The sequence below is a fragment of the Branchiostoma lanceolatum genome, chromosome 14 (genome assembly GCF_035083965.1).
Source record: "Branchiostoma lanceolatum isolate klBraLanc5 chromosome 14, klBraLanc5.hap2, whole genome shotgun sequence".
In the NCBI taxonomy this organism is placed as follows: domain Eukaryota; kingdom Metazoa; phylum Chordata; class Leptocardii; order Amphioxiformes; family Branchiostomatidae; genus Branchiostoma; species Branchiostoma lanceolatum.
The window spans coordinates 5,467,404-5,481,379 of record NC_089735.1 but is presented as its reverse complement, the minus strand read 5'-3'; the positions used below and the strand labels follow the sequence as shown (position 1 = coordinate 5,481,379).

At 42.6% G+C, this 13,976-nt stretch overlaps 1 protein-coding gene across 6 annotated transcripts in view; it reads left to right on the top strand.

Moving 5' to 3' along the window:
* LOC136448410 (uncharacterized) overlaps nucleotides 1-13,976 on the top strand; it is a 38,961-nt gene that overhangs the window by 15,133 nt on the left and 9,852 nt on the right. For 4 of the 6 annotated variants that reach the window (XM_066447876.1, XM_066447873.1, XM_066447872.1 and 1 more), the window contains exons 32-50: nucleotides 260-444; nucleotides 1,079-1,259; nucleotides 1,995-2,174; nucleotides 2,484-2,574; nucleotides 3,114-3,304; nucleotides 3,753-3,896; nucleotides 4,611-4,751; nucleotides 5,048-5,257; nucleotides 7,060-7,224; nucleotides 8,085-8,288; nucleotides 9,078-9,197; nucleotides 9,657-9,773; nucleotides 10,641-10,763; nucleotides 10,908-10,961; nucleotides 11,243-11,347; nucleotides 11,486-11,605; nucleotides 12,243-12,296; nucleotides 12,944-13,048; nucleotides 13,613-13,732. In XM_066447876.1, the coding sequence (XP_066303973.1) occupies nucleotides 260-444; nucleotides 1,079-1,259; nucleotides 1,995-2,174; nucleotides 2,484-2,574; nucleotides 3,114-3,304; nucleotides 3,753-3,896; nucleotides 4,611-4,751; nucleotides 5,048-5,257; nucleotides 7,060-7,224; nucleotides 8,085-8,288; nucleotides 9,078-9,197; nucleotides 9,657-9,773; nucleotides 10,641-10,763; nucleotides 10,908-10,961; nucleotides 11,243-11,347; nucleotides 11,486-11,605; nucleotides 12,243-12,296; nucleotides 12,944-13,048; nucleotides 13,613-13,732 (2,610 nt within the window). The remainder of the gene's footprint in view (nucleotides 1-259; nucleotides 445-1,078; nucleotides 1,260-1,994; nucleotides 2,175-2,483; nucleotides 2,575-3,113; nucleotides 3,305-3,752; nucleotides 3,897-4,610; nucleotides 4,752-5,047; nucleotides 5,258-7,059; nucleotides 7,225-8,084; nucleotides 8,289-9,077; nucleotides 9,198-9,656; nucleotides 9,774-10,640; nucleotides 10,764-10,907; nucleotides 10,962-11,242; nucleotides 11,348-11,485; nucleotides 11,606-12,242; nucleotides 12,297-12,943; nucleotides 13,049-13,612; nucleotides 13,733-13,976) is intronic. The other 2 variants (XM_066447874.1, XM_066447877.1) reach the window with 2 other exon arrangements.

The following is a 13,976-nucleotide window of genomic DNA, read 5'->3' as shown; positions in this document are numbered from 1 at the left end:
TGCGCCCCGACATTGTGCCTTGGGGAAAGGCACTTTACACGACTTTCCTCACTCCACCCAGGTGTAAAAGTGGGTACCTGACTTCGGTTGGGGAGGTAAAAGGCGGTGGAAGGAGAGGGATGGGCTCCGCCTTCCAATACTGTGCCCTAGACACAGTAGATAACAACCCACTGCCCCTACGGCCCCCATAAAGGCTATGGTACCTTTACCTAACTTCCTACAAGAGTTTTTCACAGGATTGATTCACTTGTATTCTCAGGTGTCTGCACTGAAGGAAAAGCTGTCCAACATGGAAGCAGACCAAACTAAATCACACAAGCACGTTGAAGACTTCCAGGACATCAGTGTCGACAAGGATGACCTGTCCAAACAGCCGAAGGATGTTCAGCTGCTTCATGAACAGCTGCACGAGGCCAGGATGGCACATGCAGAGTTGCAGAAGCGGTAAATAGTATATATATATATATATATATATATTTTTCCCCTTTACCTTTACCTAGTCCCCTCCTGATGCCTGAGGGTCGGGGACCATGGTAGCCTCCAGTATCAGCCTCCTCCACTTTCTCCTGTCTCTGGCTCTGTGGGTACACTCCGTCAGTGGGAGACCCGTCCAGTCACGGATGTCGTCCCCCCACCTCCTTCTTGGCCTCACACAGCTCCTCCTACCATTGATCGTTCCTTGCAGTATATGGGTGGTGATGTTGCCCGCTCTTGTGACATGCCCAAAGTATTGAAGTTTTATATATATATGTATAGCAAACAACTAATCAAACAACAACCCCCGGCTAATGACCACTTCTCCTAAGCCCCTTGAGTGGTTGTTGAAGAGACAGTATGACTCACTTAAGTTCATATCTTTCAAATGCTGTAAATGCCTTCAGGTTTGTTAGGATTTAATTTCGCAGTAGGGAGAAAATGTTTGCTGTGTCTTTTAGTTCCTGGTTGAAACAAGGGGGTGGGTGGGTAGGTGGGCACGGCAAAAAACGCAAACATTAAGCCACCACAAGTCTCAACATTTACAGTATGTTTCCGTCTACTTCTACATATATGTAATCGTTTCTCTGAATGATGTTTGCAGGTATGAGAGGCTGGAACACGATCTCAGCTGTGCCGAGGATTCCAAACTAGCCGAAGCCAACAAGGACATCTTCCAGCAGCAGAAGATCACACAGCTGGAGATGGCCCGCCGAGAGTCTATGGCTGTCTCATCTAAGACAATGGAAGACAACAGGAAGGAGATAGACAGTCTGACCAAGCAGGTAAGGCCTGGTTAGGAGCAGTCCATTATAGCTATGTTATGCACAGTATGTACAGTGTGTATGTATGATTGTAACTTAGGTGGCAAGGTGGTCTTGTGGTTAGAGATGTTGACTTAGAATCTAATGATTCTGGATGTGGGCCCCAATATTGTGTCCTTGGAAAAGGCACCTAGTTCCTTACTTGACTCTGGTGAAAATGAGTACCTATAGCTTTGGTTGGGGTCATCCTCTCAGATTGGGCGTAAAGCGGAGGTCCCGTGTTTGAGTTGAGTCACAGCTTGAATACATTAAAGATCCAAGCACACTTATCGAAAAGAGTAGGGGTCTTTTCCTGGTGTGAGTGGATCAAACCTTACAGTCTGGTCTTATGCAGCTTGTACATGTACTAAGGTCTAGTTGTGCAATGATAGTGTTACCAGTCATGCAAAAACAAGCAAGCAAACAAACATAGTATTAAAAAGTAATTGTCTGGATAAGAGGCAAAGACTTTAGAAAAATGGTACATGCTTCTGAAACAGTATGGAGGTTACACACTCCACTGCCAGTGGACTAGCCCCCTGCTGCTGTGATTGCACCCCAGTGTGGCCCAGGGCTACAAAACGGAGATGGGTTCCGCCCTATACACCTTATGGTGTAGGAAGATTTGAACTTTTAACTAACTATTACCTGGATGTCTAACCTTCATCATGTAAGGGGATACAAAGTTCTGAACCACCCCCCCCCCCCTCCCTGTAGATGTGTGATATCCAGGCTAAGCTCCAACGCCAGACCCTGGAATGTCAGCAGGCGGTGCATAAGCGGGAGAAGGCAGTAGCCAAGCTGGAGGACTACAAGGTGCAGGTGCGAGATCTGGAGAACCTTCATTCCAGCCATGCAGCCAATACCAACAGGCACCAGAACATGGATCCCGACAAGGTACTATCCGCTCATCAGTCAGACAGGCTTAGAAAATATTTTTGGTTACCTGACCAGTCTTAGTGAAAACCTGCTAACCCTAGACTTTTTTGGGGGGAAAGGGGGCATCTTACTTAGTGATGATAACGTCATTTTCCAACATGTTCTCATTTCTGTTGTAGTAGGAAAAGCAGACTTTATGTTGACACTGAAATATATAACTGAAACTGTATTTGTTGGATTATTTCAGCCAAAATTCAAAGAGAAGACAATCTCTACCTATCAACAATAATTTTTCAGGACACAACATTAATTTTCCTATATTCACAGATGATGAAGATAATCAAACAGCTGGAACTGAACCTAGATCTCACCAGACAGAAAGTACAGAAATTAGAAAGAGACAACAAGAAACTACAAGGTGAGTTTTAAACACATTTCTTAGATTAGAGAGGCGTTTGTAATATGAACCATGTATTTTCAGTGAAAAATGTTTGTGAAATTGGAACTTTGTGTGTTTGTGTGAGTGCGTGCGTGTGTGTGTGTGTGTGCCCACACAAGTGTGTAATCTTGAATCTAAGAAAGCTGGGGAAATTGAATTGATTGTCATCAAGACAAAGTAAGACTTATGACCAAATGCTATATGAGATCATTTTTTCCCATTCTCCTCCAGACCACCTTTCATTCCTTCATTTATGAATTCATCTATTTATTTTACCAGTAGATCACATTTTTTTAAGTGTCCCTGGATACATAAAAAGACATAACAAAGCAGACTAGAAAATATAATAAGTTATGTCGAAGTACAACAGATTCCGCAAAAAACTTAGTCTAAATAACTGTTTGATACTGAATGATAGTCCTAATGCAGTCCATCTTTAAAAGCCATTTGTTGCAAGGTATGGTTCCCTGCTACTGTAGACTGCCCTTAAAAGACTTGTTTGTTTGTGGTTTCCTCAGAACTAGAAGACACGTGTGACAGATTACAGTTTGCAAAGAGCCAGCTGCAGGGTGAAGTGGAGAGGTCCAAGATGGTGCTGGAAAGTGAGAGGGAACAGAACTGCATCCAGCAACGTCGCAACAACACCTCCAACGTAGAGATGGTGGAGATGAGAAGACAGGTGGAGAAATTTGCAGAGGAAGCTCGAACGGTACCATGATCTGTACTCTTATCATCTCTGTTAAACAATACTGGCAGTGTTTAAAAAAAAGGAAAGAAATAGCACGGGGATGTGCAGAGTGTTGTGTAGATCTCCCCATTCCATGGTGTGGAGTTTTTTGAGAATTTTTATTCAAAATGTTGTATCACAAGGCTTTTTGAGGGAGGAAATAACTGTTAGATGGGTCACATTTGAAGACTGTTGCCAAATGTGACCTAGTAGCATCTCTTGTTAACCTGAATTTTATGCTTGTCAGAGAATCTGCTTCCCAGGGTATGGGGGTGCCTGGTTAGGGAATGGGGGTGCAGCACCCTTCTTAACCTCTTAAGAAACACCCTGATACCAATATAAATTACGTTGTTGTAAGAACAAAAGTTTAGATAGAAAAGGCATTGAAACTATACCTATATAATTATATCTGTATTATATTGCAATGTAGGCCTCAGGACTGGTGTCTGCCAAGGAAGAAGAGATCAAAGCTCTACAGCAGGACCTGCAGGCTGCAAGAAACAAGCTTCAACAGGACAGCGGCAGCTCACAGGAGCAGCACAGAATCATCATGGAGCTCAAACAACAACTCCAGGTAACCTCCACACAGATCCACAACATCTGTGCACTCAAGTAACCTCCATACAGATCCACAACATCTGTACAGGTAACCCCCACACAGATCCACAACATCTGTACAGGTAACCTCCACACAGATCCACAACATCTGTGCACTCAAGTAGCCTCCACACAGATCCACAACATCTATACATGTAACCTCCACACAGATCCACAACATCTGTGCACTCAAGTAACCTCCACACAGATCCACAACATCTGTACATGTAACCTCCTATGTGCTACAGCTACGTGCAATCCTAAGGATTAGATGACAACACATTAGCAACGATGTAGTCAGGAATCGTACTGGCCAACCTAAACTTTCCATGTTCACACAAAAAGCTAGACTACGTTGGCTGGGCCACACAGTACAAATGCCTAGGCTGAGGCTTCCCAGGGTGGCAATAAAGTGGTGCCCCGCAGGAAGAAGGAAAAGAGGGGCACAAACCATGACATGGAAACAAACTGTTCAGCGCGACCTTGATGAGATGGGAGGGGGTGCAGCAGGCAGGGTGGAAAACAATGAAGGCCTGCCTTAGTGGAAGAACTATAAAGCGGCAAAGATGATGAACCTCCACACAGAGCTACAACATCTGTAAACACATCTTTGGTCACAAATAGTTGTTTCCAGACATCTAACACCAGCCAAAGGTTTTGCAAAAATTCAATATCATATCTTTTATTTCAGTCTGCCAAGCAGGAAGTGGAAGCGACCAAAGGACAGCTTGGTGTTGCGGAGGAGAATCTCTGTGCCAGCCAAGAGAGACTTACAGGGACGGAAGAAAAGTTAGACCAGGCTTCCAGGGATCTGCAAGAAGCTGGGCAACAGGTTAGTATAGCACTGTGGTCTCTTGGTGTGTATTGGCAATCACCAAATGAATGTACTGTACTGATATGTCAATACAAGGCAAGACCCATTCCTCTACTGTAAAGGCCACTGCTCCTGGCAGAGACTTTTTATGAGTAATGGATCTATAGAACAAAGTTGTAACAGCTTGCAGTTAGATGTAGTTAGGTTTTTATGAACTAGGACTCATGCACATTGTTCAAAACTGTGAAGTAAGAAGTAAATTGGTATGGCCTTCTAGAAAGAAACCACTGACATTGTACTTGCAAAATTGTCAGGTTGAGAAGCTGAGGAAGGACTGCAGACAGCTGCAGGACAGGTGCTGTGAGCTGGAGGAGGTTGGGAACAGTGCAGCTGCAGCTGCTGACCAGCGTGTGACAGACCTACAGGACAGACTGTCCAGTCTTGAGACAGAGAGGGACACCCTACTGCACGACCTCAGGACCATCAGTGGACAGAAGAGTCAGCTGCAGAAAGAGATGGAGAAGGTACAGTCAACATGGACAGACTTACAGAATGTTTTTGCCATTAGGGAATATAGAGGGAGTTTTGGAATAATAGAATAGAATGTTTTCATATTGTTCAAAACTGTCAGCGTTCGAAATACCCGTCTGCAATCTGCAAAATGCATAAAGATTTTCAAGATTGCAGAAGAAAAATTAAACAATCTGCAATTTTGCAGAAGAAAAAAATCAGACTCGGGATTCAATGGCTCTCAATTCAGGAGATTATAATTTATATAGACTTACTAGTAAGCAAACTAGCGGCGCTGCAGATATAAACTGAAACCCACACCGCCGCGCAAGATGGCGGCGTTTCGGTGCGTTCCGACTGCCTGGTGCTACTTGAGGTCAGTTTTTTGGGGGGGTTTCGACCCTTTCCGTGGTAACTTCGGAGACGAATCATGTGAGAAAATGTCAATTTCGTGCATTTCCGTCAACCCTCGCTAATCTCCGCGGTCACGATCTCGAGGTCGGCAAAAGTCGGGAAAACAATTCCCGGATGTTTCTAGTATGTCGCAAGCATGCGATTTCTTCGGGGCCCGATCATGAACTCGGGGCATGGGCGCGATGACAGAAGGAACGAAACGGTGGCTGCTACATTAGTCCGTGGTCCTTCAAGCCCAGATGGCAGCGATGAAGTTGAGAACTACTCAGATAGATCTAGAGCACCGCCTTACGTGGAGAAGGCTGGACATTTCCTCCTGTGCCGAGACAGTGGGGAGGGGGGCGCCCACGTGAAAAACAATAACATCCCCGGGCCGTCTTGAGGGCCGATTGTTCGAACTCGGAGTCCGATGTTTAAAACCGATAGCAATTTTTCAAATTTATAAAAAATAAAATTAGGCAGAGGGCAAGGTTTGCGTGAGGTTTCTTTATTTTGAATTTTTCATTATTTTCTCGATTTTTTTTCAAATCTTGTAATTTTTTCCGTGGGCCGTGGCTGTGATTTTTGTTACCACGGGTCGTGCGATCTAACATTACGCATCAGAGCACGTATTCCTTGCAGGGATATAATGTTCTTTTCCCCCTTTTCAGGCAGGTTGTTGAATTTTTCAAAATTTTAATACACATACTTAAATTATAAACAAATATTTGATTTGATTAATATTGAATAGATACGCTTTTGCTGTTGCAATTTTCGCTATTCATTTGAATATTTTTCACGCACATGTATGTTATTCCTGTTTCAAATTTTGCTTGTAAAATTTAAAGATAGAGTGAGAATAAAGAATAACAGCAATGTTGCAAAGCTAGATATGATGTAAATATAAGTATATATAGGCATTTTCAAGTTGAGGAGGTGTCTTGTGTATTTGCAGAAAATATTTTCAAATTGCAGAAAAAATTTTTGACATTCTGCAATATTGCAGAACACTGAAAAAAAGTATTTCTACCACTGACTGTGAAGGGATTTAATCTGTTTCACAATTTGCTACTGTACATGTAGTATATTAGAATGACAGTACACTTACAATTATTAGTTCATCCCAAGATGGGGTTTTGTTTTTGGCTTTTCTGTCTGTCTTTCTGTGCTTTTATTACTCCCAATATACACAATACAGCTTTGCCGGCCATCCTTAGTGCTAGCGCTGTTTTCTTTTGTCTGTGGGACTAGAAGGGTTGCAAAATAGCATTGGTAATGGCATGAAGGCAGTGATTGCTGTGTTTCATTAGTAGGGATTTTTAACATTTGAAGACTCTAATGTAAGAGAATGTGATGAAAGTCGACTAAGGTTGAGTAATGGGGTGATGTCCTTGTTGTTTACCATCTGATGTATGTTCCACAGCTACAGGAAGACCACAGCAGCAAGGTGAACTCCATCTGTGACCAGCTGACAACTATGGAAGAGGAGAAGGCCAGCCTGAGACAACAGCTGTCACAACAAGGGGAGACAGGAGAGGCGCTTGCCAGCCTACAGGCCAAACTAGACCATGCACATGATAACCTCAAGGTTAGCCTTTTTCAGACATGTTTTAAGGTTGTGGACATGGAGAGTAATGGAGTTTAACTTATATTAAGTAATAAGTGGCGTCTGTGTAGCACAGTGGCAGAGCATCCGGCTATGAACCAATATAATCCCCAGTGGAGTACCCAGACATGTCCGGACATGCACCCAGACGTTGTGTCCTTGGGAAAGGCACTTAACACACATTTCCCATGTCCTAAGCCCAGCAGTAGGGTTTGGGTTGGCGTTAGGAAGGGCATCCAGCCGTAAAAACTCTTGCTCCAAAAAAAGGACTTGCACTTGATGAGGAATTCTGGGGCTTCCCCATCCATGTGCAAGCACGTCTAACCCCCAGATGATGGGGAACAAAAAAGACGTTAAATTGGATAGAGAGATAGAGAGAATACTTTTTCTAGGCCTTCAAACATTTTTTAAGAAGATGCTAGAGGGCCCAAACGTAAACCTTCACCCAACCTCATCTAACTTCAAAAATCACCATCATAGCATGTCCAGAACATGGGATATCAAAACTGGAAGTTCCACTGCAGTACCCTAGAATGCGGTTTGGAGGCCCATTAGCGAAGTTGATCTTTGTTTTCCTGACCCTACCCACCTACCAAAGATAAGGATGCATCCACGGCTTCTCAAGTTATGCTGTCTACAAACAGACAGACTTGCAAATAAACGTCACTGAAAACAGAACTCTCTTGGTAAAGGTAAAAGGTATAACCAACAGCGTCACTCTTAGGTTGGAAAAATCTACTGCTCCTGTTCACACCACAAGACCAGATTTTTGTTTGGAGCTTGTTACATATATGTTTATGTACATATAGGTAAGATATTCTATCCTCTGTCCTTACCATCAGTTGGAAACAGCCAAGGTAAGCGGCTTACACATCGAGCTCTCCAAGAGCAAGGAAGCTCTGGCAGAGGTGGAAGCAAAAGTGTCAGGGTTGCAGGCAGACCTTACAGACAAGGATAGTCAGGTGGCAGCTGCAGAGGGTGCAGCCCAGCAGCTGCACACCCAGCTGCTCCAGGTGCGCACAGACACTGCCACCCTACACACACAGGTAGGTCTGTTTACAGTTAGTTAAAATCCTCCCACACCATAATTGATGTATAGGGTGGTGCCCATCCCCGTTTCATAGCCCTGGGCCACACTGTGGTGCAATCACTGCAGCAGGGGGCTAGTCCACTGGCAGTGTAGTGTGTTTGACTTCCATACTGTTTCAGAAGTATGTACCATTTTTATAAAGTCTTTGGTATGACTCAATGCGCCTCTTGTCCAGAAGTGTCCTAACCCGGGCCTTGAACCCGGGCCTTCTGGTCCAAGTAATTTGAACCAGATGTGGCAAGTACCAGAAGCGCAGACCACTACACCACAGGGACACTCCCCTGTTTACAGTACGGTCCCTCTAATAGACGAAGTTGAACCATATAAACTGCTTTCGTCAGAGGGGAGATTTTCCTCACAAGCTGTCCATGTCATGGCACATGTCCGTAAATGTTAGAACCTGTTGGAAAGGCATTCCATAGTGGCAAAAGCAAATAAGCTCCAGAGTAGCAAATGAGTAGAAAATGTATCAGATACATGTAAGATTCCCTTCCACAACATGTCTCATTGACTGTGAAACATTGATGATCTAAAAAAGGTCTCTCCATTGGAATTTTAACCATGTATCCAAGTATTTGCAACAAAAGAAATAATTTTTTCTTAGCTTAGGAAGTGCTTGTCATAAGCCATATTGTTGTCATATGCATGTACATAGAATTTGTTCAGAATTGAAAGCTTTATTTAAGCCTAGCATACCAGATTTTATTGTTGATGTAATCAATCCACCTTATTCTGATCGTCTCAGCTGGAAGAAGCCAGAAGTCAGTCTGAGGACCTGTCAGCTCGGCTAACAGAAACACAGGCGGACCTGAAAGACCTTCAGGACAAGTACCATAACTCGCGTCTGGAGGTCAGCGACCTACAGGTCAGTTGGAAGTCTTCCTTAGAAAGACATGAGAGAAATTGTGTAACAGGATTGCTTTGTGTGCTCTTGACATTTATGCCTTTTGACACAAGAAAGTGTATTGTAGAACTTTTGTCAATGACTTGTAAGAAATGTAGAAACAGGAATCCTGCTCTTTCAATCAGATGTAAACATTCCACAAAAATAATTTTTAGTGAAGATCTGCGGCTGTTTGTCCTAGAGATTTCTATGCTTACTTTGAACAGTCCAAACACCTATGTTGATTTACGTTAATGAAAGTCAGACATTCAGGTAAACAATACTAATGTACAATTTAAACTCTGCTACTGGATAAATTACGGAGATTATTTCCAGTTTAAATTGTATATTACTAAGTTGATTTGTACAATAGATTGAGTATCTTTACTGTTATGCAGTATTGTTGGGTATGGTAACATTTGATTCTTTCCTCTCCCCAAGGATGTGACAGATGAGTTTAAGGAGGAGAATTCAGCCCTGGCTAGCCAGGTTTCCCAGCTGGAGTCAGACCTTGTGCAGACTAGAGAACGTGTCATTTACCTGGAGGACAGGCTGAAGGTGTTTATCTAGTAGTTTTCCCGCCTTTAGTATTTCGCACCTGCGCACTAGGTACCAGGGGCCAAGACCCCGGATGTAGTTTTCTAGTCTATACAGAAAGTTCTGGAGTTCTGTCAATACAACACGTGAGCTCGTATACGTGTGTGAGTTGTGATCTTTACCTAGTTTAACAATGGTAGCAGAGGGTGGTTGGTAGTCTGAATATTGTTGACTGCTCAACCGTGGTTCCAGTGTCGCAAGTCAGGAGTTTTGCTGACGACATCTGTGAGTTTCCTCTGAGAATTTGTGTAGCTGAGTATTGGCAGAAAGAAGCAAAAATATCTTACCTAGGGCTGTCTACAGCTTTAAATTTGTTCTGTCCCACTCATTGTTTTGGAAGCTGATGTTGTTGATTTTCGTTGTTAAAACTATCATTTTATGTTTATAAAAGTACATTTTCATCCGTCTCATGTCATGAAGTTAAGATTTGTTTGGATGGATGGGGTGAAATGTTTGTCCATCCCAACAAACAAATTTCTGTCCCGGGACAGAGGGAGGGGTTCTGGAGATAGGGTTGTCTTTCCACAGAACTCCTGCTTCTCTTCAAATTTCTGATGGAAGAACTGGTCTTGTAATGAAGACTATATACAATCTCTCAGAAACTAGCTAGGTTTTTCTGTATCAGAGCCATAAAATTTATGTTGTTTTTGACATGTCTTTGTTTGTACAATGCAGTTTCTGTATGTTCTGCCAGAGGGAGTAGTGTAGTCTCTATGGGGTGCAATCTGCTATTTGTAAAAGTGACAACTACTATAGAAATAAGACCAGTTGAATGTTTATTGTTATATCTTTGTGCGTTGTTGACATCTGAGTTCTTGCCCCTCCCAGGAGGCTGTATCTCAGCAGACGGATGGAACGGAGCTCCAAAGCCTCATGACTAGACTAACCAACCTCCAGGAGGAAGGACAACGAGAGAAAAAGAACTTTGAAGAACAAACTGAAAATCTGTTGGTGAGTAGCTGTGAGCTAACAGTGAAGCCATGGTAAATAGAACTCTGTAGCCACTGTTAGACCATTTTTCATAAACATTGCTGTACGAGTCTGTCATTTTACTTAGAAGCACATAATTTTCTTTATTTCTCCCACCATCTTCAGGACCAACTAGACAAGAAGACAACAAAGGTGCAGGAGCTGCAGAAGGAGCTAGAGGTAAAACATACATGTACACAGTTAGAAACTTTAATGGCCACATTGGTCATTTATATTAATTGGAAATTCTTCATATCAAAGCAAAAATCACAAAAGAAATGTGTAATCAATTGTAAATTGTTAATTAAAAATCAATAAGTCAAAATACTATATTTGCTTTCTACTTTGATCCTAGTTTTGAAGGGAATCAAGGAAAAGACCATCAGAGCAAGACACAGTGTTATTCCTGGTGGAGGTCCCCCTCACTGTTTGTGACATGTTTCCATGACTGTTCCCCACAGGAATTCCAGGAGTTCCATAGCCGGGAGTATAACCGCCTTGAAAAGTGTTGTGATGAGTCGGACGCTGAGCTGGAAGAGGCAAAGAAAGAACTAAAGCAATTCAAAGTAAGAGTGTGGACCAGTAATGGTGCTCTAATGGTACTGAAAGTGTTTTTGACCGTCTACAGTATGATACTTTTACTGTTAGTTTTTTCTATTGACACTGTGTTGTGTGATAAGGGTCCCATTGTTACATCTCTGTAGGAAGCCGCTTCAGTCCACCAGCAGACAACAAGTAAACAGCGAGACCAGGAGATAGAGACTCTCAAGGCTAAGATCATAGCTCTGGAAGAACACGCTGAAAAATCCCGAAAAGACATGCAAGTAAGTCTACATTTGGCACTGTTTCACTTCATACTACGATTGGATTTGGTCTGCAATCAACAACTTGGTATTAGATGTTATTTTAACCTTTAGCACGCTGAAGTAGCCATTTGGCTACCAAATTTATTCGTTACGGGGTTAGCTAGCAGGGAGAAGATTGAATAAAACTTGGGAACAAGAACTGTTACATAGGCTATACATATCATAAAATGTTGAGCCATTCTATAGATGCAGTGCAAAAGGCAGTCACTGCCTTTACAGTGTGTAACAGAAATCATGGTTCATTTGTTCAGACCATTGTTGTGACTTGTGGCACACAGGGCAGCAAGTTTCCTTACTGTTTCAGTAGCAGGGTATATTTTTACAGGGAAGGGTTGCTACTTGCTAGCCCTTCCCCTTTAATGTGACCAAGGCACCTCCTAAAACACAGGAATCCCATTTTATGTCCCGTCTGAAAGACGGGTGCAGCGCCAACTGAGATGTCCTGACCAAAGATTTAACTGGGGTCTCCCAGTTACCAACTAATTGGAACCAAGATCCAAGAAGTGGTACTTGTTGGCAATAAATTTGTTGTGAATACAATGCCATTGTATTTGTTATTCACATGATGAATGTTTGGTTTGCTTTATTTCTCCAGGACCAAGTAGACAAGAAGAAGACAGAGGTGCAAAAGCTAAAGAAGGAGCTAGAGGTAAAACATATACAGCTATGAATTTTGCTGGCTCCATTGGTTATTGATGTTTATAGGAAATTCTACAGAACAAAAGTTATAAAATGTATCATGAAATGAACTCCAAAATCAATAAGTTATTTGTTTGTTTGTAAACCACGTCAAGGCGTAACACACCAGGTTTGTACTGAAGAGTACAAGCTGCATATCCGGACAGATTTATATGATCCACTCACACCGGGAAGGACCCCTACTCTATTCGATAAGTGTTGTGGGTTCTTTTACGTGCTCGAGGTGTGACTCTCCCCAAACACAAGATGTCCTATCCGAGGGACGTCCCTAACCGAAGCTAGGTACCCATTTTCGCCTGAGTGAAGATAGAAAGTTGTGTAAAGGGCCTTTCCCAAGGGCACAACGTCAACGGGACAAATCAGGGAACCCCGGATTCGAACCTAGTACCTCTGGGTTCTGGGGCCAAACACCCGGCCACTGAGCCACCAAGTTGGAATGTCAAAATATCATATCTACTATCTAGTTTCATCTAAATTGATAGTCTTGATAGTCTAAGACTTAAATAACCTGTTTCTGGACTGTCAAAGTAAGACATAGTTATTCCTGGTGGAGGTCCCTCATACTGTTTGACATGATTCCATGATTGTTTCCTGCAGGAATTCCAGGAGTTCCATAGTCGTGAGTATCAGCGCCTGGAGAAGTGCTGTGATGAGTCGGACGCTGAGCTGGAAGAGGCGAAGCGGGAATTAAAACAATATAAAGTAAGAGTGTGGACCAAAAATGGTGCTCTGATCGTACTGAAAGTCTTTTACTGGCTACAGTGGTCTGCTGAATGCTCCTTTTTGATTCCGTGTACGGGGTCTTTGTTTTTGGTGTGTCTGTTGGTTTGTGTTGTCATGTGTCCATGGCTATTTGAATACATTATCAGTAGAGTGGAAAGAAGTCGGTGAGAGAAAAGATGACTGCAAGTCCAGTTCAAAGGTGGTAGAAATGGTCGTTTAACAGACATGACAGTCCAGGTCATGGGGTCAATGGAAGAGGGTCTCTTGGAGGTATTGTTTTTTTGTATGTCTATGCTTTTGAAGTTATATTTTTTCCATGTGCTAGTCACGTTCATCGTAGAGTGACAGGAAGTGATCAGTGGGCACATGTAATGTTGGTCAAAACATTATTTGCATAACCAATACTACAATTAAGTAAGGCATACGAGAAACTGAAAATGTTTAACAGTGTTGTAAGATGTTCAAACTCCTGTACGGTTAGTTTTGTGTTTTGAGTGTTGGACTGTTTTGTGTAATGAGGGTCCTGTTATTACATTTCTACAGCAGGCAGCTTCAATCCAGCAGCAGACAACCTCAAGGCAACAAGACGAGGAGGCAAAAACTCTCAAGGGAAAGATCATAGCTCTGGAAGAACACGCTGAAAAATCCCGAAAAGACTTGCAAGTAAGTCAGCAATTGGTACTCTTTTATATAAGATTGGGTTTTTAGTCTGCAATCAACAACATGGTAGTAATTGGTAGTTTAACCTTTAACACACTAAATTGGCCGTTTGGCTACCAGTGTATTTGTTAGAGTTAGGCAGCAGGGAGAAGGTTAAAGAAAACTTGGGGACAAGAGCTTGTTGCATCAGATGTATTTAGCACTTCCTCATACTGTAAATGTATATAAGTTGGTGTGGTTTAATTTC